At 36.2% G+C, this 27,757-nt stretch overlaps 3 protein-coding genes across 3 annotated transcripts in view; 2 read left to right on the top strand and 1 right to left on the bottom strand.

The window, feature by feature from the left end:
* Positions 1-2,103: 2,103 nt before the first annotated feature.
* Positions 2,104-11,161, top strand: LOC146478707 (E3 ubiquitin-protein ligase synoviolin B-like). The gene is made up of 11 exons (XM_085112304.1): positions 2,104-2,402; positions 2,507-2,599; positions 3,829-4,134; positions 4,782-4,908; positions 5,056-5,155; positions 5,238-5,303; positions 5,430-5,752; positions 7,100-7,275; positions 7,644-7,713; positions 10,322-10,505; positions 10,591-11,161. Exons 1-11 carry the CDS (start codon positions 2,274-2,276, stop codon positions 11,009-11,011), a joined length of 1,995 nt encoding a protein of 664 aa, XP_084968430.1. The 5' UTR covers positions 2,104-2,273; the 3' UTR covers positions 11,012-11,161.
* Positions 11,162-12,348: 1,187 nt separating this feature from the next.
* Positions 12,349-20,771, top strand: LOC146478706 (uncharacterized). The gene is made up of 6 exons (XM_085112320.1): positions 12,349-13,097; positions 14,578-14,696; positions 15,232-15,309; positions 16,701-16,793; positions 17,019-17,205; positions 18,607-20,771. Exons 1-6 carry the CDS (start codon positions 12,860-12,862, stop codon positions 18,783-18,785), a joined length of 894 nt encoding a protein of 297 aa, XP_084968446.1. The 5' UTR covers positions 12,349-12,859; the 3' UTR covers positions 18,786-20,771.
* Positions 19,386-27,757, bottom strand: part of LOC146478705 (E3 ubiquitin-protein ligase FANCL-like) — a 25,335-nt gene continuing 16,963 nt past the window's right edge. The window contains exon 16 of the mRNA XM_085112317.1: positions 19,386-21,124. Within this exon, the coding sequence (XP_084968443.1) occupies positions 21,092-21,124 (33 nt within the window). The 3' untranslated portion in view covers positions 19,386-21,091. The remainder of the gene's footprint in view (positions 21,125-27,757) is intronic.

Raw genomic sequence — 27,757 nt, 5'->3', positions numbered from 1 at the left:
GGATTAAATTAGGGTCAAAGCAACAGCTAATGTATTACCTCTCTGAAAGGAAAAGTGGAAAACTGAGGAGAAAATTCCTGGGAAAACTAATAAAGTGAATTTTTAAAAATTGCACATGAAGAAGAAAGTGTACAGTTGACGAAACTGGCCAAAGCGACCATTAAAAGATTTAGTTTGAAAAAGTAATAGGTTGCGTTGGGCGTTAAGAGTGTTGTAAAAAGTTCCAACGTTTCGGTACCACTGTCCCTTTATCAGTAGTAAAGAGACGGTATAAAAAAGATGAATTACAATTTCGGTCTCCTGGGACCTTTTCCAGGCCCGCGCTATCAAATTGTTATCACATTGTTATTTTAAAAATGCCTGCTGTTTCCCGCAAATATTGCAGATTTCGTTTATGACCGTTTAGTGCAAAGGCACCTTGGATCGTTGCAGTTATGTAAGATTTCTACAGTCTTCTAATGCTTAGTAGTCCGACAGATCTCAACATTCGGTACGTTCTTCGTTGTGTTTATTTGCTAATTTTATTGCCTAGTTAGCGATTTCATTTATATTTATGTCCATTTGTGCCGTTCCATAGATACCTACGCTCATGGAATACTTTACAGTTATGTTATGAACTTCGCTTCGTTTTAACTTATTAAAGTTATGGTGCGTTTGCTACAGACGGTACGCCGAAACATCGATCTGAACTTTTGCAACATTCTCGGCGCCCGACGCAAGCTACTACTTCTTCAATACTCAGTATTTTTATTTATGGCGCTGCACGGTCTCAACCAAACCGCATCAAAAAGTTTGCTGTTTTCGTACTTCTTGGAGTTATAAATAAGTTGAAGTCACGCCGACAAAACGATGTTCTCGGCTACCTGTTTTGGTATCATTTTAAAATTCACAATCCGCGATCAAGAAGCACTCTCCGGTTGATTCTGTTTTGCCGTGTCCTTCTATGGTGTTAACAGAGAGTTCGTGCAGTGGAAATGGAATTCTTTTGAATCCGAAAAAGATGAGTAATCGCTAATAAAAAGCCGGCGATAAAGTCGATACAGATTCAACTTATGTTGTGCCTATCTTCAGAACTCTTGGCTGCAGTGAAACAATGCAATTAAAGTCAAATTTATCATTACTGTTGAGGAAAACATAAGTTTTTATTTGGGCGGTTCGACTTACAAACTACTTACACAATAATGAAATGTTTCGTCACGAGAAAGCTGTGACTTCCACTCATCCGTAATGCCGGAACTCATCAGTACCATAGAATGAGAAAACTGACAACATTTATACAGAAATTGTATAAATGTTAGCGGTTAATCATTTATACAGTGAAATGAGTTTACCGGTTTGACTATGACTGCATAGAAACTCCAATAAAGCACTTGGTATCCCTGTGCTTCATGTGTTTCATTCGGTCCGTACCTTAGTGAAACTGACTGTGGAGAGAGATCATGCCGAGTCGCAGCTACGGCTGTCAATTTGCTCTCTATAAAGTTATCCAAGGCTGTTATACTGTTTTTAGTTATTGCTATATGTTAGAAACCACTACACACGAGTTCTGTTGCAAAGGACTGCGTGCAGTTAACCGAGATCAAACGTAAAAAGTAACAAACTTCTGCTAATCAGTAAAAAATTAGGGGTCTACTTTAGAGAGTAACTAAAAGATGGAAAGTTTCTTGTGAATCATTTCACAATTTACTTTAAAAAAAAAAGGTATCAAGCTTTGTTTCTTGTTTGAATGAGTCCCCTAAAATCGATTCACCTCAAGTAATTGTTCCTGAAACTTTTTCTGATGTCGAAAAAATGATTTAGTAAAATCACAGATTCACAAATAACTTATAACTAATAAGCCTTGAGTCTTCATAGCAAAAACCTTATTTTTAACGGAATTAAATTTTGTGTGCTTTACTTTTCTTTCTTTCTTTCTTTCTTTTCTTTCTTTTTTTTTTGTTTTTGTTTTTTTTTTTTGCGGTCAATGCTCGTCCCCAGGGTCTCTCCTGTCGGTGAGATTGTGATTCGTTTCAAGTTCCCTTTTAATCTTTATGAGCCCTAGGTATCTCAGCGGATTCTTTCAAATGACAACAAAAATTCCCGTATGTGCAGACGTGTTTCTTCGTTCTCAGTTCCTTTCTTTCGCTGAAGTCGAAAGCCAGTCAAATCAAGCCACGAGAATTCGTTGTTTTGCTGACTGTTTACAGAAATTTAAGCGAAACGGGTCCGGCAGCTTTTCTAGAGTATGAACTAAACGAGCAGCCCTAGTCTGAGTTTGAAATATTTCGTGTAACATGCGTGAAGTCGTACTAACCGCGGCGAGCCTGGCTCTTACAGGCGCTGTTGTCGCAAACGCTTACTACCAAAAACACCAGTTTTATCCGTCAGTTGTTTACCTCACCAAGTCAAGTCCCAGCATGGCGGTAAGTGATAGATCTGAACACACTAAATAGAAATAAAAAGCCTTCTTGCTCACTGATTGCTTTTAAACTCATTGTTTGAGATTGTGACATCTGTTTTGTTGTAGGTTTTGTACATCCAAGCGTTTGTGCTTGTGATTCTTCTCGGTAAAATGATGCGGAAAGTTTTCTTTGGACAGCTGCGAGCTGCAGAAATGGAGGTATGTTTGTTTCATAGCTTCAATGTGTTGATGATTTTTAATATTTGTCTAGCCCATTTATATATATTTTTTAAAACTGACTTAATTGAGCTTTGACAAAGAGGAAGTAAGTTTCATTTTCAGTTTCATGAAAGACTTACATCTACCCCGCCCCCCCCCCACTGAGGATAAGTATGGAAATAATTTTGCTGCTTCTGCTGAAAGAGGTTCTTCAGTGGAAACCTTTCAAACCCAAGCTGAAAGTTAATGACATGTACATTGTTTCCTGTCCAGAGTAAGCAAATGGGACATTACAAAAATTTTCCACCCCCCCCCCCTATTGTAAACGTATCATGGGGAATTAACTGAGAGATCAACTGAGATTGTAGTAACGCAACTTTGTATTCTAAACTGAAGGAAGGAAAGACATGACAATATTAGCTTGTACTCGATAAACGCGCGCGAAGAGTTTTCTGTTCTCCTTTTGTCACGTGACCTTGTTTATGTGTCCCATGATCCACTACACTATAGGTTGATTGCACGCTACATTATGGCGGCCATGTTGGTGGGTAGGAACAATAAGATTTTTCGCCTCTGGGAGTTAACTTTCATTTATATGCTAACTACGTGAACAAATTTTTTTGGCACCAACATGCCGGCAATGCAGTCAACCTATAGAGGGTGGTTTCTGTCATGTAGACTGTTGGAATATTTTTTCAAAGAAGCAGACAAAACTTTTGCCCTCTTAGATGCAATCTTCAAAGGTGCCAAAAATAAAACCGGGCAATAACTGGAATGTCCCAATAATCCTCTTTGAATCCACCTCCTACCCTCAAATAACCATACCCTTAAGTGGGTGTGTTAGTGTGTATAAATTCTACACACTCTACCCATAGATCTCCCTCAGTAGTTGTTTGACTGATATGTGGCATAAATTCACTAAACTCTTTGCTCGTCCAAACAACGTCTTCTACTCATCCCAAAAATTAACTGCTCTACACCTAGGGGATCGCGCCTTCTTACATGCTGATCCTGTCTTATGGAACTCACTGCCATTATCAATCAGAACCAGTAGCAGCCTTGCCATTTTTAGAAAACAACTGAAAACATTTCTTTTTAGGAAAGCTTTTAATTTATGATTAGTACTCAGTGTAAAGCACTTGAATGAATATTTTTGTGGTATCAGTTGGCACTATGTTAATTTATTATTATTATTAAACAATGAGCTGGTACATTTCCCTGCATTTCAGCATCTGATTGAGAGATCGTGGTATGCGGTCACAGAAACTTGCTTGGCATTCACCGTTTTCCGTGATGACTTCAGTCCCCGATTTGTTGCCCAGTTTACTCTTCTTCTGTTTCTGAAGTGTTTCCATTGGCTGGCAGAAGACAGGATTGACTATATGGAGAGAAGTCCTGTGTTATCGTGGGTCTTCCATGTACGAGCAGTACTTTTGCTCATGTTTTTAGGCATGGTGGATGCGGTCTTGGTTCATATTGCGTACAATACTACAATGCAAAGTGGGGCATCAGTGCAGCTGGTGTTTGGATTTGAGGTAAAACCAGTGACTCATTCTTCCACAGAGATTTATTTTTTTGTTTTCCGTGTATTACAGTCAAGCTACATCACATATGACCAGTATTGCCGAGAGTGAAATAAACATTGGAATCCCTTTTTGTAATGTCTGGCGTTTGAATGGAATCTTAAACATTTCTCTGGAAATCTTTCCAAAAAGATGCATTAATTGAAAAAAATTACTGGTCACAAGTGACATGGGTTGACTGCAAGGTATTGATTTACACAAAAGCAATTTACATCACATTTATTTAATGTACGAATAAAAACCTGGTGTTTTTTGCACTGGGGCCAAATTTTCTCTGTTTCCTAATTTTTTTGTAGAACACTCACATGTTTTGATATTAAATAAAATGTAGTTTGATTGCTAAAACACATGATCAAAAGTAATCCTTCATCCATCAAATATAATTTTATGATACATTTGCTACCCCATAATTTGTGTTACAGCATACATTTAAGTAATGCCTTGACTTTCTGTGGGTTAAAGTTTTCAATCTACCAAGAGTGCACAAGTTATTTGAAAAGTTTACATCACAAAACAGAAATTTATCAGCATGTTAGTGAAATGATGTGTGATACTTTAGGATCATGATCATTAACATCTTTGCTCCTCTTGACTTTCAGTATGCCATTCTCCTGACAATAGTGGTTACCATACAGATGAAGTATGTCTTGCATATTATTGACCTCAGAAGTGAAAATCCTTGGGACAACAAAGCTGTTTATCTTCTCTATACTGAATTAATAACAGGTAAATCTATAACATTTACCCTTTGTTCAGCTGTAATAAGTGATAAGCTACCTATCAACTGTAATGTTAATCCATGATTTCCCTGAAAATTTCTCAACGAAGCGTTTCTTCCCAGATTAGTTCACTGATATCTCTGTGTGTTTTTAGGTTTCATCAAGACTGTTCTTTACTGCTGTTTTATGGTCATCATGATTAAAGTTCATACATTCCCATTGTTTGCTATCAGACCCATGTACCTAACACTAAGGTAAGTCTGGTGGAATTAGTGACCGTGATTTTGTAATCAATGTTTTGGAAATGTTCAACAATATTTGCTTGTTGTGTTTCAGAGGGTTTAAGAAATGTATCAGTGATGTCATCATGTCTCGGCGAGCTATCAGAAACATGAACACACTGTAAGTATGCACAGTCTTTATTTATGTTAAATTTGAATTGTGTATTTTGGATTCACCCACTACCTGCACTAAAGCACCCTCAGTTCTTATCAGTAATAATGTTCTCATGTTTTTTGTTTTTGTTAGTTATCCAGATGCTACTCCTGAAGAACTCCAACAAGGTGACAATGTATGCATCATATGCCGAGAAGAAATGACAACAGGCTGCAAAAAACTGCCCTGCAATCACATATTCCACACTAGCTGCTTAAGATCGTGGTTTCAACGGCAACAGACATGTCCCACATGTAGAATGGATGTCCTTAGACCTCAGCCACCAACTCCACAGCAGCAGCAGCCCCCACAGCCGGCTGCCGCACCCCCCTTTGGTGGCTTCCCTCCCATGGGGGTCCCCCCTCCAATGGGACTTCAACCTACCCCTGGGGTACCACCGCAAGTTGCCATGAATGGTAAGGTACTTGATATGTTTGCCTAATAGTTTATGGCAAGGGAGAAATTTAAATTTACAAGTGGTTTTGAAAAATACTAGACCGGATGTTAGGTAATGCAAAACACAGGTGGATTGGATCAGTAGATTGGTAAAAACAGATAGGAGTCTTAGCAGCCAGATTTAATTTCCCTCTCACAACTTTTGGGGAATGGTGGGTGCTGGAGGGAAGGCATCAAGTTCACTGCCTAAGCACAACTTGCAACCATGGGTGTTTACCATTTACGCAAACCACCCGGATGGAAATTTTCGGCATAAATAGGAAATGATTTAGCTTGTTTTAACAGCAGATAAATAACATGCAAAGTGTATGAAGATCAGCTGTAAATCCCAAAAGGAGTAATAAAAATGCATGCATCACTTTGACCAGAAGCCCATAATTTCAGATGTACTCCAAATGGAGTGATGCGTACCATTTGATTTTCCAACTGGAATTTCCGGGTTTTCCACGTAAATGGTAAGCACCCAAGCTCTCAGTGATTTTAATGACTGCAAAGTTAACTCTCCTCTTGAAACAAGCACTGTTTGGATAAGTTTCTACCTTCTATCTTAGAACTGTCCATCTGAGTGGGAGGATCGTGGAGTATGGCAGTCACTAACCTGAAATGTCAGTCTTGACTCTTTCAACACCAATATGAACATGTATTCTCCTCACTGTTTTTCTCTGTATTTTGTATGGCACTGGTTGGGAGAATTTCTTTAGATTTCAAAACACACACCTGGTGATGATTTTGTTATTTCTCATTACCTACATGTTTGATTAAGTAGGGACATTGTAAGGAGAAATCAGATGCTTGTCACTGTTTGGGCTTAAAGGGTAAAGTGCCTATGAAGTAAAAAATGTCTTGTTCTAATATGATAGTTTATAATTTTCTGGTTCTTTTAATATGTAGGTTTTAGGCTCTCAAACATTCACAATGCGGAATAAATTGAACCGAAAGTCTTAAATTTGGCGCCTAAAAGTGTCTCCATCTTGCGCACCGCCAAAACAATAATTGTATTACAAAGCTGTGATGTAGGAAATACTTTTGAAGGGAGAAGTAAACATTTCTTCCAGGCATGCTTCATCATCAGCATTGTCCTGAGCAAAGTTTCGTTCCCAGTCCACAGGATACGATTTAGTGAATTCTGAGGTTTTTTTGAGGGCGAAAAATGTCCGTTTTAGTTGATTTTGTCAAATTTCTTTTGTCATTTCATAATCAGGACATAACAAGCTTCAAAAATACAAAAACAAATTTTTTATTTCATAGATTTCTGTTATGAGACTGTAGACTGTAATGTGATAATAAATATATTTTGCATATTTCAGCTGCTCCTGGTATGTTTCCTGGTTGGCTGCCAATGGGTGTACCTCCAGTACCACCACCTGCCCAACCACCTGCTGCCACAGCAGCACCAGCACCCACTCCCGGTGCACCTCCCGCATCTATGGCGCCTCCAGCCCCCGGTGCTGGCAATATGCCACAAGATGCTAGCCAAACTCAGGTATTGCACTTTGTCTACTCTTATGTGCATTTATTTTATCATACATGTCCAATACTATTGACCTGATACAAGCCCCCCCCCCCCCCCCCCAAAAAAAAAAAAAAAAAAAAAGAATTAAACATCTTTTGACCCATACAGATGGAGTAATTTTGTCCATTTGAACTATGGCTTGTTCTCAAAGCATGAGACCATGAAGCACACCATGAAGTTGAATTGGACAAGATTGGCCGGTCTGTATGGGTTGAAAGATGGCTTTTTTGGGTCATATCAGGTAGTCAGTATTGGACAACCCTATATTTAATGAACTAAACTGTAGTGGGTATAAGTGATAATTTTTTGCTAATTTATCAACCAAATTTTGCTTTCAGATGCCAGGTTTTGGATTACCTCCGCCATTTATGTTTCCTCCTCCGTTCATGATGCCACCATTCATGTTTGGTGAGTCACTAACTGTGTGCTATGGAGGCTTGCAGTGGTCAAAAAAGTTTTACAGTCGACCTACTATTGAAATTTGAATGGAGTTTTGAAATTTACATGTCAGTTTTGAACATTGCCAGTAAGATTTCAGAGTTCCCGCTGAAATTTCCATAGTTTATTGATGGCATAAAGCCATGAATTTTTCTTTTCACTACAGCATTAAGCATAAATGTTTCCTGAATATTTTCAATTTTTTTTTTCACTTAATGCCCCTTTTTCGGAAAGATTTCCAGAGAAAATTCCATTCAAATGCCGGACATCACAAAGAGGGATTTGAATGTTCATTTCCTTCTCAGAAGTGCTGGTCATACGTGACGTAGGTTGACTGTCATTAGAAGGTGTATTTCATCAGCCATCCCATTTGCCCCAGAATTATTATCTCTGATCTCAAAAGTATGCCAAACTCGGATTTCACAATAGTTGCTGATTCCATTCATATTGCTTGTTAGAACCCTGGAATGAACCATTAGGGAACTGGTCATAACAAGTTTGTTCGAAGAGAACCCACCTTGTCAGGGCTAGGGGGGGGGGGGGGGGGGTTATCAAAGACACCAACTATCTCGTGAACATTACCAACAAAATTTTATTGGCTTTAAAATTTGAGTTGACACAGAAATATTCAGCGAGCAAGAGTCAGCATTGCTAGATAAATAAGAAAAGTGGGGTTTGAATCTCACTGTCATTTTTTACTGCTGGATAGAGGGATGGCCACGCAATAAAGACACCATCTTTTGAGGTTGAGGAAGGGGGGTGCAGGCAGAAAAGCCCATCTATTTTGTGGTTTGGTGGGTCCTGTTCGACTATAGTAGTTTTGATCACTTCCCACCAATAGAAACCTTTAGAACCTAGTACGAGTTTTTCCAATACAGAAAGAGTGTGCGCATGTTAACTAGTGTCATTCTGGCGGGTAAACGAGATAGCCGTCGTCATTTTATAACGAGTTGTTGTGAGAACGGCATTATAGTGGCGCAACAAGTCCTTGAAACGAAGGTGATCTCGTCTTTTTGGAATAAAAAGGCTTAGCTATCATCATTCAAAGCAATTGTGTCTAGTTCGTTGCTCATAAATCCCTGTCTAGTTATTTGAAATAAATGGATCTGGGAGCAAGATATTATATAAGACCCCTCCCTCCCCTCTCCCCCCCCCCCCTCCTTTTGTTTGTGATCCTACACTCCTGCTACGTCATTCTTGTCCACGCCCATTTGATCCTAGACTGCAAGCAGTCCCTTTCTGGATAGTCGTGAGGTCGCGCGAAAGAGCCGAGCGCGAAAAAACTGGAGCAAACGAGCGGAGGGGGGCAGAAAAGGACTCTGCTCAAGCTTTGCTTAAACTACTTAACGATTTTGAGAAAGTCTCGGGCTTAAAACTGAATGTTATGAAAACAGAAGCCATGTGGATTGGATCTCTTCAAAATTGTGAAGACGAACCTCTGGGATTCAAGTGGAAAACATGTGTCAAATTTTTGGGCATTTTCATTACATACGATGTAAAGATACTTGTTGAGAAGAACTTCAAACAAAGATTGAAGAAAATCGCAAATTGAATAAATCTTTGGAAGTCAAGAGGTCTATCAATTCATGGCAAAGTGAGCATTATCAAAGCAATACTTCTTCCCAAAATGATTTATCCAAGCTCTTTTTTAAGTACACCAGCCACGGGACCTACTTTTTGACATGACAAATACAGATTCATTTAGAGCAATGAAAGAGCAGGGCTTAACAAATTCTAATTTTTTGGTTTGGACAGGTCTGAGACAATCCGTTCCATCAAAATTACGTACTAACATACAAAATTTCAGTACCGTCATTGATTTGGAAAATTATAAATGTAAAAACTACTATAAACATTTGACAAATTTACATACGAAAAACCTAGGAAATGGGATAAGCTCAGTCAGGAATTTTATTTAAGAGAAGACCAAATTTCAGAAGTATATCTTTTACCTTTGAGGGTTGCTAGCGAACCGTATGTACGCTCTTTTCAATACAAAGTGTTAAATTACTTCCTCTACACAAATGACCGTCTTTTTAAAATAGGGTATGTATCAAATCCAAACTGCACCTTTTGTAAAGAGCATCGAGAAACTATTCATCATATCCTATTTGAATGCTCTTTTTCCAAGCATTTTTGGAATTTGGTGTCCTCTTGTATATTAAATAGGCTTGGAAGTTGCGAGTGCCTCTTGATACGTGACATTATGATAGGCATTCTGAAGGAGGGAATGGATCTGCTTAACTATATAGTAATTTTAGGAAAAACGAATCTGTGGACCTGTAGGTGTAAAGGAATTAACCCCATCTTTAATCATTTCAAGAAAATTTTGGAAATCAAATATGAAACAGAAAAATACATAGCCTTTAAGACAAATAAAATCCGCCAATTTAAAAAGAAATTGGAGATGTTTGAGGTATTTAATTTAATTTAATTTAATTTAGTTTAATTCTAATTTCAATTGTAATCTTAATTAAAAGTATGTAATTGCTTGCAGTCTAATTTGATCCCCGATGTCACACATCTTGTTGCGCATTGTTGATTGATCTGAGTTTGTTTATATGTTGTCTGTTTTCAGGTGGCCTAAATTCTTCTCCCAACATGGACTTCTCATCTCTGAATATTGAACAGCTGGTAGCAGTTGAAGCTCAAGAGAGGCAGAATGTGGAGGCGAGGATTAACATGTTACGTACTATTCATGCGCTCCTGGATGCAGCTATAGTTCAGTTAAACCAGTATACTCAGATGGTCAACGAACAGAGGTAAAATAACCTATTGCACCACCAAAGACAGACATTCTTCTTTATTTTTTGATCACCTAACTGATGTCTCATATTACTCTTTCAGCCAACCACCCATCACTGTTACTGAGCCGTCCACTTCAGCGGGAGCCTCTGGATCAGGGCCGGCTGGAGCAGGACCGTCAGGAGTAGAGCCTTCACAGGTGGGAGCAACAGAGGCAGGCCCTTCAGGGTCGGGGACAAGAATGCCCTTGGGAGAAGGACCTACAGCCGCAGGGCCCTCGGGACTAGGGACTACCGTGGGAGCTTCAACACAAACATCTCTTTCATCACAACCAGGCCCTTCCTCATCTCCTGAGCCTGAAGACATTGGAGCTACATCGGCAGCTGCGGTTGCTGCAGCTAGAGACAATTCAGAAACGAACGCAGAGATAAATGACGAGAATTCTGAAATTAGGCGAAAAAGGGTGGAGCGGTTCTCAAGCTCTACAAGTCAAGAGAGCTCTGACAAAGACAAAAAGGACTGATAACTACATTCTCCTGTTGCGTTGCAGGAATACCTCTCTCCAGAAAAAAAATGCGTAAAAACCCCCAAACAAACAAAATAATGGAGCAGTCGTTGACGATTCTTGGTTTAAAAACCGCTTTATGCTGGGTATAGAATAATACGGTAACTTACAGTTCGTCACCAGCCGTGTTAGAGAGGGACATCTCACGCCTTCTGCTTCGCATCCACGGGGGGAGGGGGTGGGGATGTACAGAAGAAAAAACAGGAACAAAGATTGGGAGAGAGAGAACTTAGATATAAATAGACCTGACAACATGAAGTACAGTGCGTCATCGTATCTGTTCACTGTTATTAGGTTTCCATTCGCAAATACTTCTCCAGTCAGATGTTTAAAATTTAATTTTATATTTCTTGATGGTCTTAGGAGATATAGTAGCGTAACATTGAATAAAAATATTAATTTAATATTAAAAAATGCATAAAAATTCTGGTTGTATTGTCACTTTGTTTTCGGTACAAATGAGCGGTACGAAATAAAACAATTTTTGCAGAAAATCCGAATCAAGTCGGGGCCAAACTTTCAAATATTTTACACAATACGTCCAAATTCTGTTGGATAGCAATTGTTGCTGCTTGGTTAAACGCCATCCAACTTCACGTCAACATTAATAACATGGGGTGCTAAACGTTCTAACGTTTTTGTACAACAATGTCCAAACGTTTTACGCCGGCTTAAGCTCTTTAACTCCATTTTATACTCGTTTTCGATCGCATTTTTGTAGTCTTCAGAAATGCGTGTCCATTTCTTGAAATACTAGGGCACAGCATGGTTTCGCGAGTTCTCAATCACGCTAACCTGTAGCCTGCGTGGCAACCAACCGTCCCTAAACGCACGCACAAAATCCCACTGAAACGTTTGTTACACGGGCTAGCAGACGTCCCTTGCAAATCAAACTGGAGACGTCTGTATGCAGGCGATCGCACGCTCGCGATCTCGCGCAACTGTCCTTGATAAAAAAGAAAGTCATCACTGGCCGCAAAGACGTGGGAACTGTTTGAATTTTAAATTGATCGGTTTATTTGGGAATCATGTAGCCGAGAGAGGGTGTTAAAAGGCTAGCCTTTTAAATATACACCGACATCTTTGTACCTAATGACGAAACAGGTGTCATTATCAAAACATTTTAACAGCTTTAGAAATCGGACAGTGCAATAACTGTTTGTTCTTTTTCTCGGCGCACTGTCTCCGAATGGCTTTTCCAGAAAGTTCGACGATTGTCTAGAAAAGTTTTGAAGCACGTGCAAGTTCAATAAAAAAGCGCACGTGAATTTTCAGTTCCTATTTATACAAACATAAAGCCTTGTGATAGTTGAACCAGCTTTTCACATTTTTGTGACCTTAAGCTTTATTAGTTTATGTGTCAAGATTTTTTTACACTGGTCCGCTAACTGCAAATTGCTGTCTCATTGACGCAATTTTCCGGCTGAGAGGAATTCATTAAAAAGATGCATTAGACGAGAATACAATAGCGTTTACATCGTTGCATAGCAACTTCCATCGATTCGTATTTAGTCTCGTTGGCGATTCATCATACACAAAGTTTTGGAACAGTTTAGACAATTTATCCTTTTTGACATTTTATAAAGTAGCAAGAAACTGAAAGGAATCCAGAATTATACCGTGAATATAAGGCACGCGTGGAATTTACGGCGCATTCTAATATTGGAACATTCGTCACCGGCGGTCGAGTGGAAGAATGTGTTCCGCAACCAAAACATATAAAACTTTAATCTTGGAATAGTTACATGAGCAACAATGGCCTTCAACGAAAGCACAGTGAAGAGCTGCTGAAAGCGGCTTTTTGTGATGGGCTGCGGAGCTTCCAAAGTTACACCACAAAACGGTGATGAGCCCAAAACTTTAAAAGCCAGCGATGGCAAAACAGTCGAGCCTGAACCCAGATCAAATGGTCACACTAATGGAAGCGTACCAAGCACAGCAGAGCTAAATGGAAACGTTCCCGCAAACCCACAAGAGAGTAGAGATGTTTGTAATGAACAAACCGCAGAAGAAACCAGACATTCGCCTTCAAAGCCTTCAAACGGTAAGTTTAGTGGATCAAGCTATTCAGTAAATTAAAATTAATTCTTGCCCATTTAGTATATCATCCGCTTTGAACTTTATAACAGGCGGTTTTATACAGTCATAATGAAACTCTGGAACCTAAGCATCCAAACAAATTGATTTATTACAACACTATTGTCGCGCTTCATTGAACTCAGTGGGATTTTAAAAATTCAATCGAGTTAACATTTTATACCTTGTTGACCCGCGTTTGTTTGCAAGAGATTTGTCCGAATCATTTAACACATTTTCATCGATCGGCAGAGATTGTTTTAGCGTCTATCGCAAACGTTCTTGTGTATTTAGCAAGTACATTCTTTATGAAAGAGGTTTATTTGCTAAGGAATGGATCCCATTTATTTGGATAGCAATCATTGTTATGCTGATCTTGTAGCACTTAGTTTTGGGTCATTGCACCATTTAGCCTGCGAATACAGCCGCCTCTCATTCGCTCCCGCTACTACGAATGAGAGGCGGCTGTGCTATGCACCATTGAGCCTTTAGTAATAAATTACTGTTGTTAAAACAGTGGCGCACCATCTCAATGCCATCTCGCGTGCACCCTATTTAAACTGAAATTGTTTTTCCTTATTAAATTTTCACTTGGCCCATTCTCTCCTGAGGAGGGTGGGAAAGGAGTTAAGTTGGAATTTACACTGTAAGTCTTTGTATGGTATGGAAATTGAAGGGCTGTTTGAAGAGGTACACCCCCTCCCTCCGTCTTATGAAAAAATTCTAGTTTTAACAAGTTTTTGCCTGAATGTTTGCAGATAATTATTTTTGCTGGAAATTATGCTAAGTATGGTTTAATTAGCAATATTTATATTTTGGAGTAGGTTAAGACAGCTTTCTTTTTATCAATTTTTTTACCTCAGATCAGCTGCGCTGCTCCTACATGAAGCCATTCAATCAGAAATTTGCCCTCTTTTTTGGGAGGGGGGGGTGGGAGGGTGTAATAATTATTATTACACCCTCCCACCCCCCTCCCAAAAAAAGAGGGCAAATTTCTGATTGAATGGCTTCATGTAGGAGCAGCGCAGCTGATCTGAGTGTAATTATTACACTCTTAATAGCCCATTTTACAGTTGTGTGCTAAGTGACCTGGTCTTTGATTCTAAGCGAGGCTGGGGGTGACCTTGTTTTGATACAGACCTCACTGCTTTTCATATGCAGATCAAACTGTTCTTATGCTAACTATTTGCATTTACATATGAAAAGCAGTGAGGTCTGTATCAAAACAAGGTCAACCCCAGCCTCGCTTCCAATTCAAGACCAGGTCACTAAGCACACAACTGTAAAATGGCCTATTATTAACGACATGGTTATTTGTTGAAGATCATAAAATCATGTCATACAAACTGAAGCTAGACTTGTGACAAACATGCTATCCACACTCCATTCCCCTTGAGCTTATTATTATTAATTAATTAATTAATTAATCAGTTATTTTCTGTTGATAGGGGTAATAAGCCATGCTTCTCCACAACTACCACCGCTATCAAAAGCAGTAGCCTTTGATATTGACCTTGGGAAGAATGGTTCTGTTTCACCGGCTGGCAGACCACCGCGTAGGTTACAGGTATAAAATGAGACATAATTTGTGATAGAAAATTAATGCATTGTTAGTTGTTTTACGTCTACAGCTAAAGTACAGGCTTAAAAGGCAATAGTCAAAAAAGCAATAGTCAAAAAAAAGTATGGAGAAGTAACTGGGGAAGGCAAAATCCAAACTGGCCTACAAGAGTAATTAATGGCAATGGAATCACCAAATTTGGGGTAACCATGCATTTTCAGAGATAATAAAGCTTCAATTTGATAAAAAATGCCACACATTGCTTTGTATTTTAGCACTTTTTAGAATTATTGTTTCTTAATTATCTAAAAAAATGTGTGGTTCCCCCCAATTTTCTTTTTAGAGTTTTCCCGTATAGTAATAAACTGTGCAAAAATACTTTGGTATTAGAACGTACTGTCCTTAATTATGTAGTGCTTGTGAGGGCTAATTCAGTGAGCCTGTTAAATGCCTTTGGGTATTGACAAATGCCTGACCCCCAAGACTTATGTGGAATTTTTCAGTATGTATGATTTTACATCGGGATTTCTATTTTCACTAGAAAATTGAAAGCGCTCCAGTCCTGACAAGGGAAGCTTTGCAACAGAAGCAAGCTGCAGCTGAACAGAACAGACAGAAAGTAAGTTAACAAGTTAAAAAAATGTCTGGCTTAGTTACTAATGGCCATAGTATCAGCGCAACCTTCATTGTTGTACCATCACGACCAACGCTGTGCCCTGGGTACCTGAGGATTCTCAGAGGAGTCATTGGCCAGTGGAGCTTTGAGGTTCATTTACCTGAGGTCGAGTTTTGTCAGAAAATGTATGAATTAGCTAAGATCACACATATCCATGTGAAGCACGAGAAATGCCTCTGGTAGCTAGGGCACCAACAATCTCAGCCCAACCATCATTATCATTAAAACTGTCCTCATTACAGAGTCAGTTTATCATCGTCATTCTCATTTTCTCCTCTTTCCCCCCACCCCCCCCCCCCCTCCCCCACCTCTCATCAGCATTCACAGTTATTCTGTAAAGGTTCTACTCCAAGACAAATAACTGTCTTTTAATACTCAGCTTTTTCTTTTCTGGGCCCGGTTGTTCGAAAGGCGATTAACGTTAATCCACGATTAAAAGTTAAAGGGGCAGTATCATGGGAGATATCATGATTTTTGGCCAAAATTCACTAAATTTAAACTTTGAACACCGTGTTAATTAATTTCTCAATCGCTAATTTAAAAGAAATATTAATAGCGATTCTAAGATGAAAGGTTAAACCAAAATATAGTACAACCGGCGATTTTTAGTGCGTTACAGCAGCAAAATTTGAAAACGTCCGCTAGACGTTTTCAAATTTGAACCCCTCTCTATCTTGGTCATCTGCCGGCGAAAATAGTTTCTTTGCATTCTAGTCTAATAGTCTTTTAAAGGAATTTTGTCATTATATCTTGGCTGCTATCAACTGAACAGCGTCTTTCCGATTTTCAATGTGTTACTAAAAATAGCGTGATACTGTCCCTTTAATCCATGTTTTTCTCTCGCTCGTTTAAAACGGTTAAAAGGCTAATTTCAAGCTAATGGTTAAGAAAAGTTTAAGTCAAAACTTGGGGACAAAAATCTTTTGGGAGAATTTATTTTTTAATTTATTAGCTTCGCCTATTACATGATGCAGAAAAATAAAGGAATAAGTATAATGGGTTTTGCTTCAAGTCTTTATTGCTTAGTAATTTAACTCCAATAAAAGTTCACGTTAATCCAGGATTGGCTTAATCGGGCTTCAAACAACTGGGCCCCGGCCTCTCCCCCCAGTTTGTCAATATTGATCACTCACTCAAGACAGACCACAAGTAATTTTTTTTTCCTGACTTTTATTTACGTTTTTTATGCTGTTTAAAACTCTAAAACAACAGTTGTCTCGATTCTCCAGATGGCACTAAGAGCACCCAAGCCTCAAACACTGTTGCTGTGATCACTCTCCCCGCACGGACCCAGTGTCAGTGTTGTATTTAATGACTTCTTTCTATAATCTCAGGAATTAGACAAAAAAGTAAAACTGATGTCCAAAAGACGATCAGAACTTCTTCTGGCAAGAGAAATGGACAAAGCCCAACAGCAGAAGGTTGAGGTAAGAACTGTTTTATCTTCAGTTTGTAACTGTAAGAAATTATAGAGAATATAATGCTGTCCTTAAAGGTAATTCTGAACAAAATAAGGTGGTTTCTCAGGGCAGTAGCTTTTCCACTTGCAAAACATGAAATAACTTTTTCATCCATTTTTAAATATAACACACTTGTCTATTACTATCAACTTAAATTATTATAGCGTTTTGTTAAAATCATTTACTTTGTAGTTAGAGGTAAAGCTCACTGCATCAGAAAAGAAGAGAGAAAAAGCTCAAGCTGAGATTAAAGACAAGCAAAGAAGAAGAGAAGAAAAAGCCAAGAGAGTGCGTATGCGAGCCAGGCAAATGAAGGATGGTGATGATGTGATGGATTTAAATGTTGACCCTGATGAGACGTATAATGCAGATGAAGAAGGTAGGTGTTGTTTAGCAGCTTTAAGCCTTAATAAGCCCGAACAGTGATCAGCATCAAATTTTGCCTTGTAATATCAATGCTTATTCAACCCAGTGAGGTCATGAGAATTAAAGGGGAAGTATCATGGGGTTTTTGACCTCTTTTGTTAAAAATGGTGAAATAAGACCTTCAATTTGCTACAAAATAATTCTAGAACAACAAGAGGAGAGAAATCAACTCAATTCCTGGCAGGAACAACTCGTACTCTGTTCTAGCGCATTTTGGAAACAAAAATAAGAAAACTTGAAAAATGTTAGCCTAATATTTTTCAAGTTTCAATCCATACCGGCCTACTCTGTCTCTGGCCAGAGGCACTAATCGACAGTATTATTGCACTGGGGTGATAATTTATAACAAACTTGACAATAATTTTCTGTTTCTGTTCTCAGACAAACATTTCTGGGTTTTGAAATGACATCAAATTTTCGTGATACTTCCCCTTTAAGGATGTGATCACCTAAGGTGAATTTTGTTGATATATTAATAACTTCTCCTCAGTACTTTTACATACCTGTCAACCCCCGGAGTACAAAAATCTGGAGACGTCTAGAAATCTGTTCTATTTGTTCCGCGGTCCCAGCAGAACCGTGTCATCAACCCTACATTTAGGGCTTCAGTGGCGGGGAAGGGGAGGAGCCTACAAGAAATAAACAATATTATAAACATATCTCACAAAGGTAGGTATTTCATGGGAGATTTGGTGCTCTACCCAGGAGACAGGGAGATTTGATAAAAAACTTGGAGACTCCCGGGAAAACCGGGAGAGTTGGCAGGTATGCTTTTATAAGAAAAGCATGGGGACAAGATAGGACAATTTGTTCTTTGATATATTTAGGGGTTATAGGGTTAAGTAAGACTCAGAATAAAAAATCACTGGCTACAACAAACTTGACCTCTGTGGTAACTAGGTTCAATTACCAGCCGCTGTTCGGGAAACGAGCCTACGCCGAACCCGTAAGAGTTTCTTCTCAGGAAGGAAAACCAGACGTGAGGGAGCGGCAAAAATTGAGGCTATGTGGTAACCTGAAATCAGTCATTATTTTCATCTTGTGAGGTTAACCAAAGCTCAATGAAATTCAAAGTTTAGTAAGTGACTCATGTAAGAGTAAATAAGGCCATCACTGCTAAATCTGGCCATAATTGCAAGTTGCATCTATGGTGACCTTCCAGTCAAATGAATGCTGATGAATTTCCTAAGTGTAGAGTGTAAACATTATGTACAAATGTGGCCATTTAAAAGAGAAAAGTGTTTCAATAGCAGTGCATGATTCCACTTGTGTCATTTCTCATGATGGTGTTACTTATGAGTTTCTCAACGAAAACCTCTAAGTGTGACCAATATGACAATCTCTATCCTTACAGATGAATCTTGGGATATTGTTTCACCCCAAAGCTTCAGCACTGTGGGTGAAGAGGATGACAATAATAATCAGAGGTTTGACAACAGAGAAGATACTGCACCACAGATGAAAGACAGTGAAACTAAACCAGAACAGCAAGATCAGAACATTAATGAAGTACATGACTTCTTTGATTCATGACAGTAACAATTGTGTAAATATTATTCAATTATTGGTTGATTGTAGTGAAAGAGTTAGGGTAGGTTTCTTTGGGTGAATCATTCTGTTGAATGAACTGAAGGGAACATTTTGGAATCAAAAGTAGGGAGAATAATGTAGTACAGTTGATGTTCTTACTTTAAGGCCTGTATAAACGGTTTCAACATTTGACCAACATTTGTTAAAGTTGGACGGATGTTGGGCAAATGTTGAAAGGAGTGTTCACATGGCTTCAACACCATTCAACACTTTGGAAAACAAAGGAAATGTTGTATGGATGTTGAATGAAAGTTTAAACCAATTTAAATTTGATTCAACACGCTTTCATTAAGTCTACAACATTTTTGACACTTTCAACAATGTTGAACGACCTGTTCAAACGCCCCCAACATTTGGTTGAACAAAATGTTGAATGCATGCATGTTGAAGCAAATGTTGAAACCGTTTAAACGGGCCTTTAGTCAATACATACAGAGTGAATAATTCAAACAAATTTTGTGACAGACATTGAGAACAAACAATATGTTTTTGCTGAGCCAGTGAAGAAACCCGAAGAATAATCCAGCCAGTAAACACTTTCCGCAATGTTTGGAATAATTTTATTTATTGCTTTGCATATTTCCATCATTTACAGTAATGATAATTTCAATTTGAACAATATTCTTAAATTATTCAAAAGAGTACACCAAAAGTTACTTTCACAGATGATCCTGTAGATATTCTTTCAAATTATGTTATTATGTTCTTGATCTCACCTATACCCGAACAAAAGATGATTTTTTTTGCACTCAGATCCAATTTTTTTTCTTCCTGCCGTCCATTCAAAACTTTGGCTTTTGAGTTCACACCCCCTTTACATGTCTAAAATTTCCAATGACCTTCTGCGAAGGATTGAGGTTTACTATATCTCCAAACACTGCTGATTAATTCTATTTTTATAATAAAAAGCACTAAGTTATGATACCTAAATTTTTATCTGTTGTTGACTAAAACTTATTCAGCATGAGAACAGACCAAACTGGTGGATAGTGTTTTTCAGTTGTGCACTCCGGAGCTCAGGGCTTCTCATAGTCCAGATAATAATTTGCTATAATAATTTCACCTCTGAGTGGCATTGTCTAGGATTCTACAAGCAAGCAAGTTATTTCTTCAAATTAGAAACAAGGAAACAAAGTTACTAATGGAGAATACCTATCCACTGGTTTGGTAAATATAGTTAAACAGTTATTCACCTTGGTGTTGGTGAACTGTGGCAGATAATTTTAATATATACTGGTATATATCCACATCCACTTTGGCAAATACTATTGTCAATCAAGTCAACAAAATCATATCTGTAAGAATGTGGCCAAACAATTAAAGAGAGAAAGAGGAAATACAATATTGTTGTAGAATTTTTTCACCAATAATAGACTATTTTTGAATATTTATTTTGGATCCTTGTACAGAAAATGTACATAACATTTCATGTGAATCAACAAATTCAAGGTATCACACTTAAATCTCAAACCAAAATTTCATAAAACAAAGACAACAGAAATTGCATACCATGCTATATTTTAATACCAGATAAAACAGTAGAACTTCAGTTCCTCTTCAAAGTCAGTTCTACTTCAAATCTTTTGCAAATACTCCAGAGTATATGTCTGATCACAATAAATATTTCAAACAGCTCAACTTTCAAATGACCACTCTGCTTCATGTTGGTTTATATAATTTTAGTGCAACTTCTTATTGGGCACTTAAATTACTTATTAATGGACATGTATGGGATATGTATCAGGAGTATAACTCAGTTGAGTAGGTAGGTTCGTTTACGTTCAGACATGATTTTGTGTTCTGGATGTTCTTTTCCCCTTCCCTCCCACCCATTGTGGGTTGACGTTTTATTTCTGGTTTGATTATTGAGTTGTTTTTTCTGCGTTTTATAGTTTAGTATACTTAAAATAAACTTCCTTTCCCAAAGAATCATTTTATGGTTTTCTTGTGTCTGATTTAGTTCTAAGTGGTGCGAATAACATAGGTCTATAAATTAACATAGGTCTATAAATTACATCTAAACATCCCTTCAGATTGATGATCATATATCATACACAAACTGCAATAAGTGACAATAAGTATAAAGAGAGTTTTATCAAAATAATGAAGTGTGTTTGCAATTTATGTGTATTAATTTCTTAAAAAAATTGTAGTGTTACTGACAAGTCCAGAACTATTTTTTCAGGAAGCATTAATATATATTATACTTATTCAAGCTGAGCTCCTTAAGGTAACATCTGCGGCCAGTCTCATTTTGCTGTGACCATTTTCACTGTAATAGGCTAAAAAAAAAAATTTTTTAATCATTAATAATATTAAGGTGCCAGAAGGGCTGATATGTATTCAACTGGGGAAAACAATGTGGCCCTGTCTCATTTTGAAAACAATGTACCTAATTTTCATCCTAATGCTGTACACTCTAGATTTAGGACCAATTTTCATCCTAATACTACATAGTCTATAGTGTTCGCATGAAAATTAACCCCAAATCCATTGTCTATACATAGTATTTGGATAAAATTAAGGCGAAAACCCACAGTCTATAGTATAAGGAATAAAATTACACCAAAATCCATAGACTATAGTATTAGGATGAACATTAGGCCAAAATCCATACTCTATAGTATAAGGATTAAAATTAGGCCAAAATCCATAGTCTATAGTATTATGGTGAAAATTGCCCAAAATCCATAGTCTACAGTATTGGGATGAAAATTAGTCCAAAATCGATGGTCCAATGAGTCCAACATCCATGGTGTATAGTATTAGGATGTGAATTAGGGCAAAATCCATGGTCTATAGTATAAGGTAAACAATAGGCACAAATCCATAGTGTATAATATTAACATAGAAATTAGACCAAACAACATAGTCTATAGTATTAGGAAGAAAATTGGGCCAAATTCCATAGTGTATACTATAAGGATGAAGATTAAACCACAATCCGTAGTCCATAGTATTAGGATAAAAATTAGGCCAAAATACATAGTGTAAAGTATAAGGATGAAAATTAAGACAAAAACAAGAAAATATGTATTGGGATGAAAATTTCGGGAAAAAAAGGGAAAAAATTAAGATGAAAATTAGCCCGAAAAGTATAGTACATAGTATCGAATTTAAAATTAGCATAAAGCCCAGAGGATATACATTTTGGCCTAAATTTTATCATACTACTATAGACTGGATTTGGGCCTGATTTTCATCCTACTACTATAGACTATATATTTTGGCCTAATTTTCATCCTAATACTATAGACTATAAATTATGGCCTAATTTTAATCCTAATACTATACGCTGTGGATTTTGGCCTAATTTTCATCATAATACTATAGATTTTAAATTTTAGCTTAATTTTCATCCTAATACTATAGACTATGGATTTTGAGCTGATTTTCATCCTAATACTATAGACTATGGATTTTGAGCTGATTTTCATCCTAATACTATAGACTATGGATTTTTGGCCTAATTTTCATCCTAATACTATAGACTATGGATTTTGAGGAGATTTTAATCCTAATACTATAGACTATGGATTTTGGCATAATTTTCATCCTAATACTATAGGCTATGACCAGGCCCAATTTGCATCCTAATACTATGGACTTTGGATTTTGAGCTGATTTTCATCCTAATACTATAGACTATGGATTTTGGTCTAATTTTGATCCTAATACAAAAGACTATGGATTTCGGCCTGATTTTCATCCTAATACTATAGACTAGAAAATTTGAGCTGATTTCCATCCTAATACCATAGACTATGGATTTAGAGATGATTTTCATCCTAACACTGTAGACTATGGATTTTGGCCTAGTTTTCATCATAATACTATAGACCATGGATTTTGGCCTAATTTTAATCCTAATACTATAGACTATGGATTTTGTCCCAATTTTAATCCTAAAAATATAGACTATGGATTTCGAGCTGATTTTCATCCTAATACTATAGACTATAGATTTTGGCCTAGTTTTTATCATAATACTATAGACCATGGATTTTCGCCTTATTTTCATCCTCATACTATAGACTAGGGATTTTGGCCTAATTTTCATCCTAATACTATAGACTATGGATTTTGAGGTGACTTTCATCCTTATACTATAGACTATAGATTTTAGCCTTGTTTTCATCCTAATACTATACGCTGTGGATTTTGGCCTAATTTTCATCATAATACTAGAGATTTTGGATTTTTGGTTAATTTTCATCCTAATATTATAGACGGTGGATTTTGAGCTGATTTTCATCCTAATACTATAGACTATGGATTTTGGCCTAGTTTTTATCCTAATACTACAGACTTTGGATTTTGGCCTAATTTTCATCCTAATACTAGAGACTATGGATTTTGGCCTAATTTTCATTCTAACATAATAGACTATGGATTTTGGACTAGTTTTTATCATAATACTATAGACCATGCATTTTCGCCCAATTTTCATCCTAATACTATAGACTATGGATTTTGGCCTAATTGTCATCCTAATAGTATAGACTATATATTTTGAGCTGATTTTTATCCTTATGCTATAGACTATGGATTTTTGACTAGTTTTCATTATAATACTATAGACTATGGATTTTGGGCTAGTTTTTATCCTTATTCTATAGACTTTGGATTTCGGCCTGATTTTTATCCTAATACTATAGACTATCGATTTTGGCCCAATTGTCATCCTAATACTATAGACTATGGATTTTGAGCTGATTTTCATCTTAAAGCTATAGACTATGGACGTTGGCCTAGTTTTCATCATAATCCTATAGACTATGGATTTTGGCCTAATTTTTATTTTCATCTTTATGCTATAGACTATGGATTTTCATCCTAACACTATAGACTATGGATTTTGGCCTAATTTTTAATTTAATATAAAAGACTATGGATTTGGGGCTAATTTTCATCCTGACACTATAGACTATGGATTTGGAGCTGATTTTCATCCTAATGCTATAAACTATGGACGTTGGCCTAGTTTTTATTATAATACTATAGACTATGGATTTTGGCCTAATTTTCATCCTAATGCTATAGACTATGGATTTTGACCTAATTTTCATCCTAATACTATAGACTATGGATTTTGGCCTGATTTTTATCCTAATACTACAGACTATAGATTTTGAGCTGATTTTCATCCTAATGCTGTACTCTATGGAAGTTGGCCTAGTTTTCATCATAATACTATAGTCTATGGATTTTTGCCTAGTTTTCATCCTCATACTATAAACTACGGAGTTTTGATTAATTTTCATCCTAAAATTATAGACTATAGATTTTTGCCTAATTTTCATACTAATACTATTGACTATGGATTTTGGACTAATTTTCATCCTAATGCTATAGACTATGGATTTTAGCCAAATTTTCATCTTAATACTATAGACTATGGATTTTAGCCTAATTTTCATCCTAATATTATAAACTATGGATTTTGGCCTAGTTTTCATCCTGATACTATAAACTTTAGATTTTCGCCTGATTTTTATCCTATCACTATAGACTATGGATTTTAGCCCAATTTTCATCATAATACTATAGACTATGGATTATGGCCAAATTTTTATCGTAATACTATAGACTATAGATTTTGACCTAATTTTCATCTTAATACTAGACTATGGATTTTGGCCTAATTTTCATCCTAATGCTATAGACTATGGATTTTTGACTAATTTTCATCCTAATGCTATAGACTATGGATTTTGGCCCAATTTTCATCCTATTACTATAGACCATGGATTTTGGCCTTATTTTCATCCTAATACTATAGACTATGGATTTTGGCCTGATTTTTATCCTAATACTTCAGAATATAGATTTTGAGCTGATTTTCATCCTAATGCTGTACTCTATGGAAGTTGGCCTAGTTTTCATCATAATACTAAAGACTATGGATTTTTAATTAATTTTCATCCTAAAATTATAGACTATAGATTTTTGCCTAATTTTCATTTTAATACTATAGACTATGGATTTTTGCCTAATTGTCATCCTAATAGTATAGACTATATATTTTGACCTGATTTTTATCCTTATGCTATAGACTATGGATTTTTAACTAGTTTTCATTATAATACTATAGACTATGGATTTTGGCCTAGTTTTTATCCTAACACTATACACCACAGATTTTCGCTTAATTTTCATCTCAATACTATAGACTATAAATTTTAAGCTGATTTTTATCCTAATGCTATAGACTATGGATTTTGGCCTAATTTTCATCCTAATACTATAGACTATAAATTTTGAGCTGATTTTTATCCATATACTATAGACTATGGATTTCAAGCTCATTTTTATCCTAATACTATAGACTATGGATTTTGGCCTGGTTTTCATTCTAACACGATAGATTACGGATTTTGGCCTAATTGTTATCCTATTACTATAGACTATGCATTTTGAGCTGATATTTATGCTAATATTATAGAGTATGGATTTTGGACTAATTATCATTCTAATACTATAGACTATGGATTTTGGGCTGATTTTCATCCAAATACCATAGACTATGAATTTTGGCCAAATTTTTATCGTAATACTATAGACTATGGATTTTGCCCTTTTTTTTTATCCTAATACTACAGATTATGGAGTTTGGCCTAATTTTCATCCTAATACTATAGACTATGGATTATTGCCTAATTGTAATGCTAATAGTAAACACTATATATTTTGAGCTAACTTTTATCCTAATACTATACACTATAGATTTTGGAATAGTTTTTATCATAATACTATAAAACTAAGGATTGCGATGTCATTTTATTCATAATACTATAGACCATGGATTTTGGCGTAATTTTTATCCTAATACAATAGACTATGGATTTTGGACTAATTTTCATCCAAAAACTATAGACTATGGATTTTGCGCTGATTTTTACCCTAATGCTATAGACTATGGATTTTCATCCTAACACTATAGACTACCGATTTTGGCCTATAGACTATGCATGAACTGATTTTTATCCTAATACTATAGACTATAGATTTTGGACTAATTTTCATCCTAATACTATAGACTATGGATTTCGAGCTAATTTTTGTCCTAATACTATACACTATGGATTTATGCGTAATTTTTATCTTAATACTATAGACTATGCATTCTGGACTAATTTTCATCCTAATGCTATAGACTATGGATTTTGGGCTGATTTTCATCCAAATACTATTGGCTATGGATTTTGGCCCAATTTTTATCGTAATACTATAGACTATAGATTTTGACCTAATTTTCATCCTAATACTATACACTATCAATTTTTGGCCAAATTTTCATCCTAATACTATAGAATATGGATTTCGGCCTAATTTTCATCCTAATACCATAGACCATGGATTGTGGCCTGATTGTTATCCTAATACTATAGACCATGGATTTTGGCCTAATTTTCATCCTTATACTATAGACTATGGATTTCGGCCTAATTTTCATCCTAATACTATAGACTATGGATTTCGGCCTAATTTTCATCCTAATACTATAGACTATGGATTTTGTTCCAATTTTCATCCTAATGCTATAGACTATGAATTTCGGCCTGATTTTTATCCTTATACTATAGATCATGGATTTTTTTCTAATCTTCATCTTTATACTATAGACTATGGATTTTGGACTAGTTTTTATCATAATACTATACACTATGTATTTTGGAATAATTATCATTCTAATACTATAGACTACAGATTTTGGGCTGATTTTCGTCCAAATACTATAGACTATGCGATTTTGGCCAAATTTTTATCGTAATACTATAGACTATGGATTTTGACCTTATTTTCATCCTAATACTATAGACTGTAGATTTTAGCCTAATTTTTATCCTAATACTATAGACTATGAATTTTGGCCTAATTTTTATCCTAATACTATAGTTTATGGATTTTGCCCTAATTTTTATCCTAATACTACAGACTATAAAGTTTGGCCTAATTTTCATTCTAATACTATAGACTATAGATTTTGACCTAATTTTCATCCTAACACTATACACTATCAATTTTTGGCCAAATTTTCATCCTAATACTATAGAATATGGATTTCGGCCTAATTTTCATCCTAATACCATAGACCATGGATTGTGGCCTGATTGTTATCCTAATACTATAGACCATGGATTTTGGCCTAATTTTCATCCTTATACTATAGACTATGGATTTCGGCCTAATTTTCATCCTAATACTATAGACTATGGATTTCGGCCTAATTTTCATCCTAATACTATAGACTATGGATTTTGTTCCAATTTTCATCCTAATGCTATAGACTATGAATTTCGGCCTGATTTTTATCCTTATACTATAGATCATGGATTTTTTTCTAATCTTCATCTTTATACTATAGACTATGGATTTTGGACTAGTTTTTATCATAATACTATACACTATGTATTTTGGAATAATTATCATTCTAATACTATAGACTACAGATTTTGGGCTGATTTTCGTCCAAATACTATAGACTATGCGATTTTGGCCAAATTTTTATCGTAATACTATAGACTATGGAGTTTGACCTTATTTTCATCCTAATACTATAGACTGTAGATTTTAGCCTAATTTTTATCCTAATACTATAGACTATGAATTTTGGCCTAATTTTTATCCTAATACTATAGTTTATGGATTTTGCCCTAATTTTTATCCTAATACTACAGACTATAAAGTTTGGCCTAATTTTCATTCTAATACTATAGACTATGGATTTTTGCCTAATTGTAATGCTAATAGTGAAAACTATATATTTTGAGCTAACTTTTATCCTAATACTATACACTATAGATTTTGGACTAGTTTTCATCATAATACTATAAAACTATGGATTGCGATGTCATTTTCTTCATAATACTATAGACCATGGATGTTGGCGTAATTTTTATCCTAATACTATA

The sequence above is a fragment of the Pavona decussata genome, unplaced genomic scaffold, assembly GCF_977016875.1.
Source record: "Pavona decussata unplaced genomic scaffold, jaPavDecu1.1 SCAFFOLD_64, whole genome shotgun sequence".
Taxonomy (NCBI): Eukaryota; Metazoa; Cnidaria; class Anthozoa; order Scleractinia; family Agariciidae; genus Pavona; species Pavona decussata.
Note: the sequence above shows the minus strand (reverse complement) of the source record. Positions and strands in the feature narration are given on the sequence as shown.

Bases quoted from the DNA above. Each gene is read 5' to 3' on its own strand.
- LOC146478706 (XM_085112320.1), top strand. From the start codon at position 12,860: ATGGGCTGCGGAGCTTCCAAAGTTACACCACAAAACGGTGATGAGCCC. The intron at 14,697-15,231 runs GTATAAAATGAG...TATTTTCACTAG, and splicing joins GACCACCGCGTAGGTTACAG to AAAATTGAAAGCGCTCCAGT. The intron at 15,310-16,700 runs GTAAGTTAACAA...CTATAATCTCAG, and splicing joins CTGAACAGAACAGACAGAAA to GAATTAGACAAAAAAGTAAA.
- LOC146478707 (XM_085112304.1), top strand. From the start codon at position 2,274: ATGCGTGAAGTCGTACTAACCGCGGCGAGCCTGGCTCTTACAGGCGCT. The intron at 2,600-3,828 runs GTATGTTTGTTT...CCTGCATTTCAG, and splicing joins TGCGAGCTGCAGAAATGGAG to CATCTGATTGAGAGATCGTG. The intron at 4,135-4,781 runs GTAAAACCAGTG...CTTGACTTTCAG, and splicing joins AGCTGGTGTTTGGATTTGAG to TATGCCATTCTCCTGACAAT.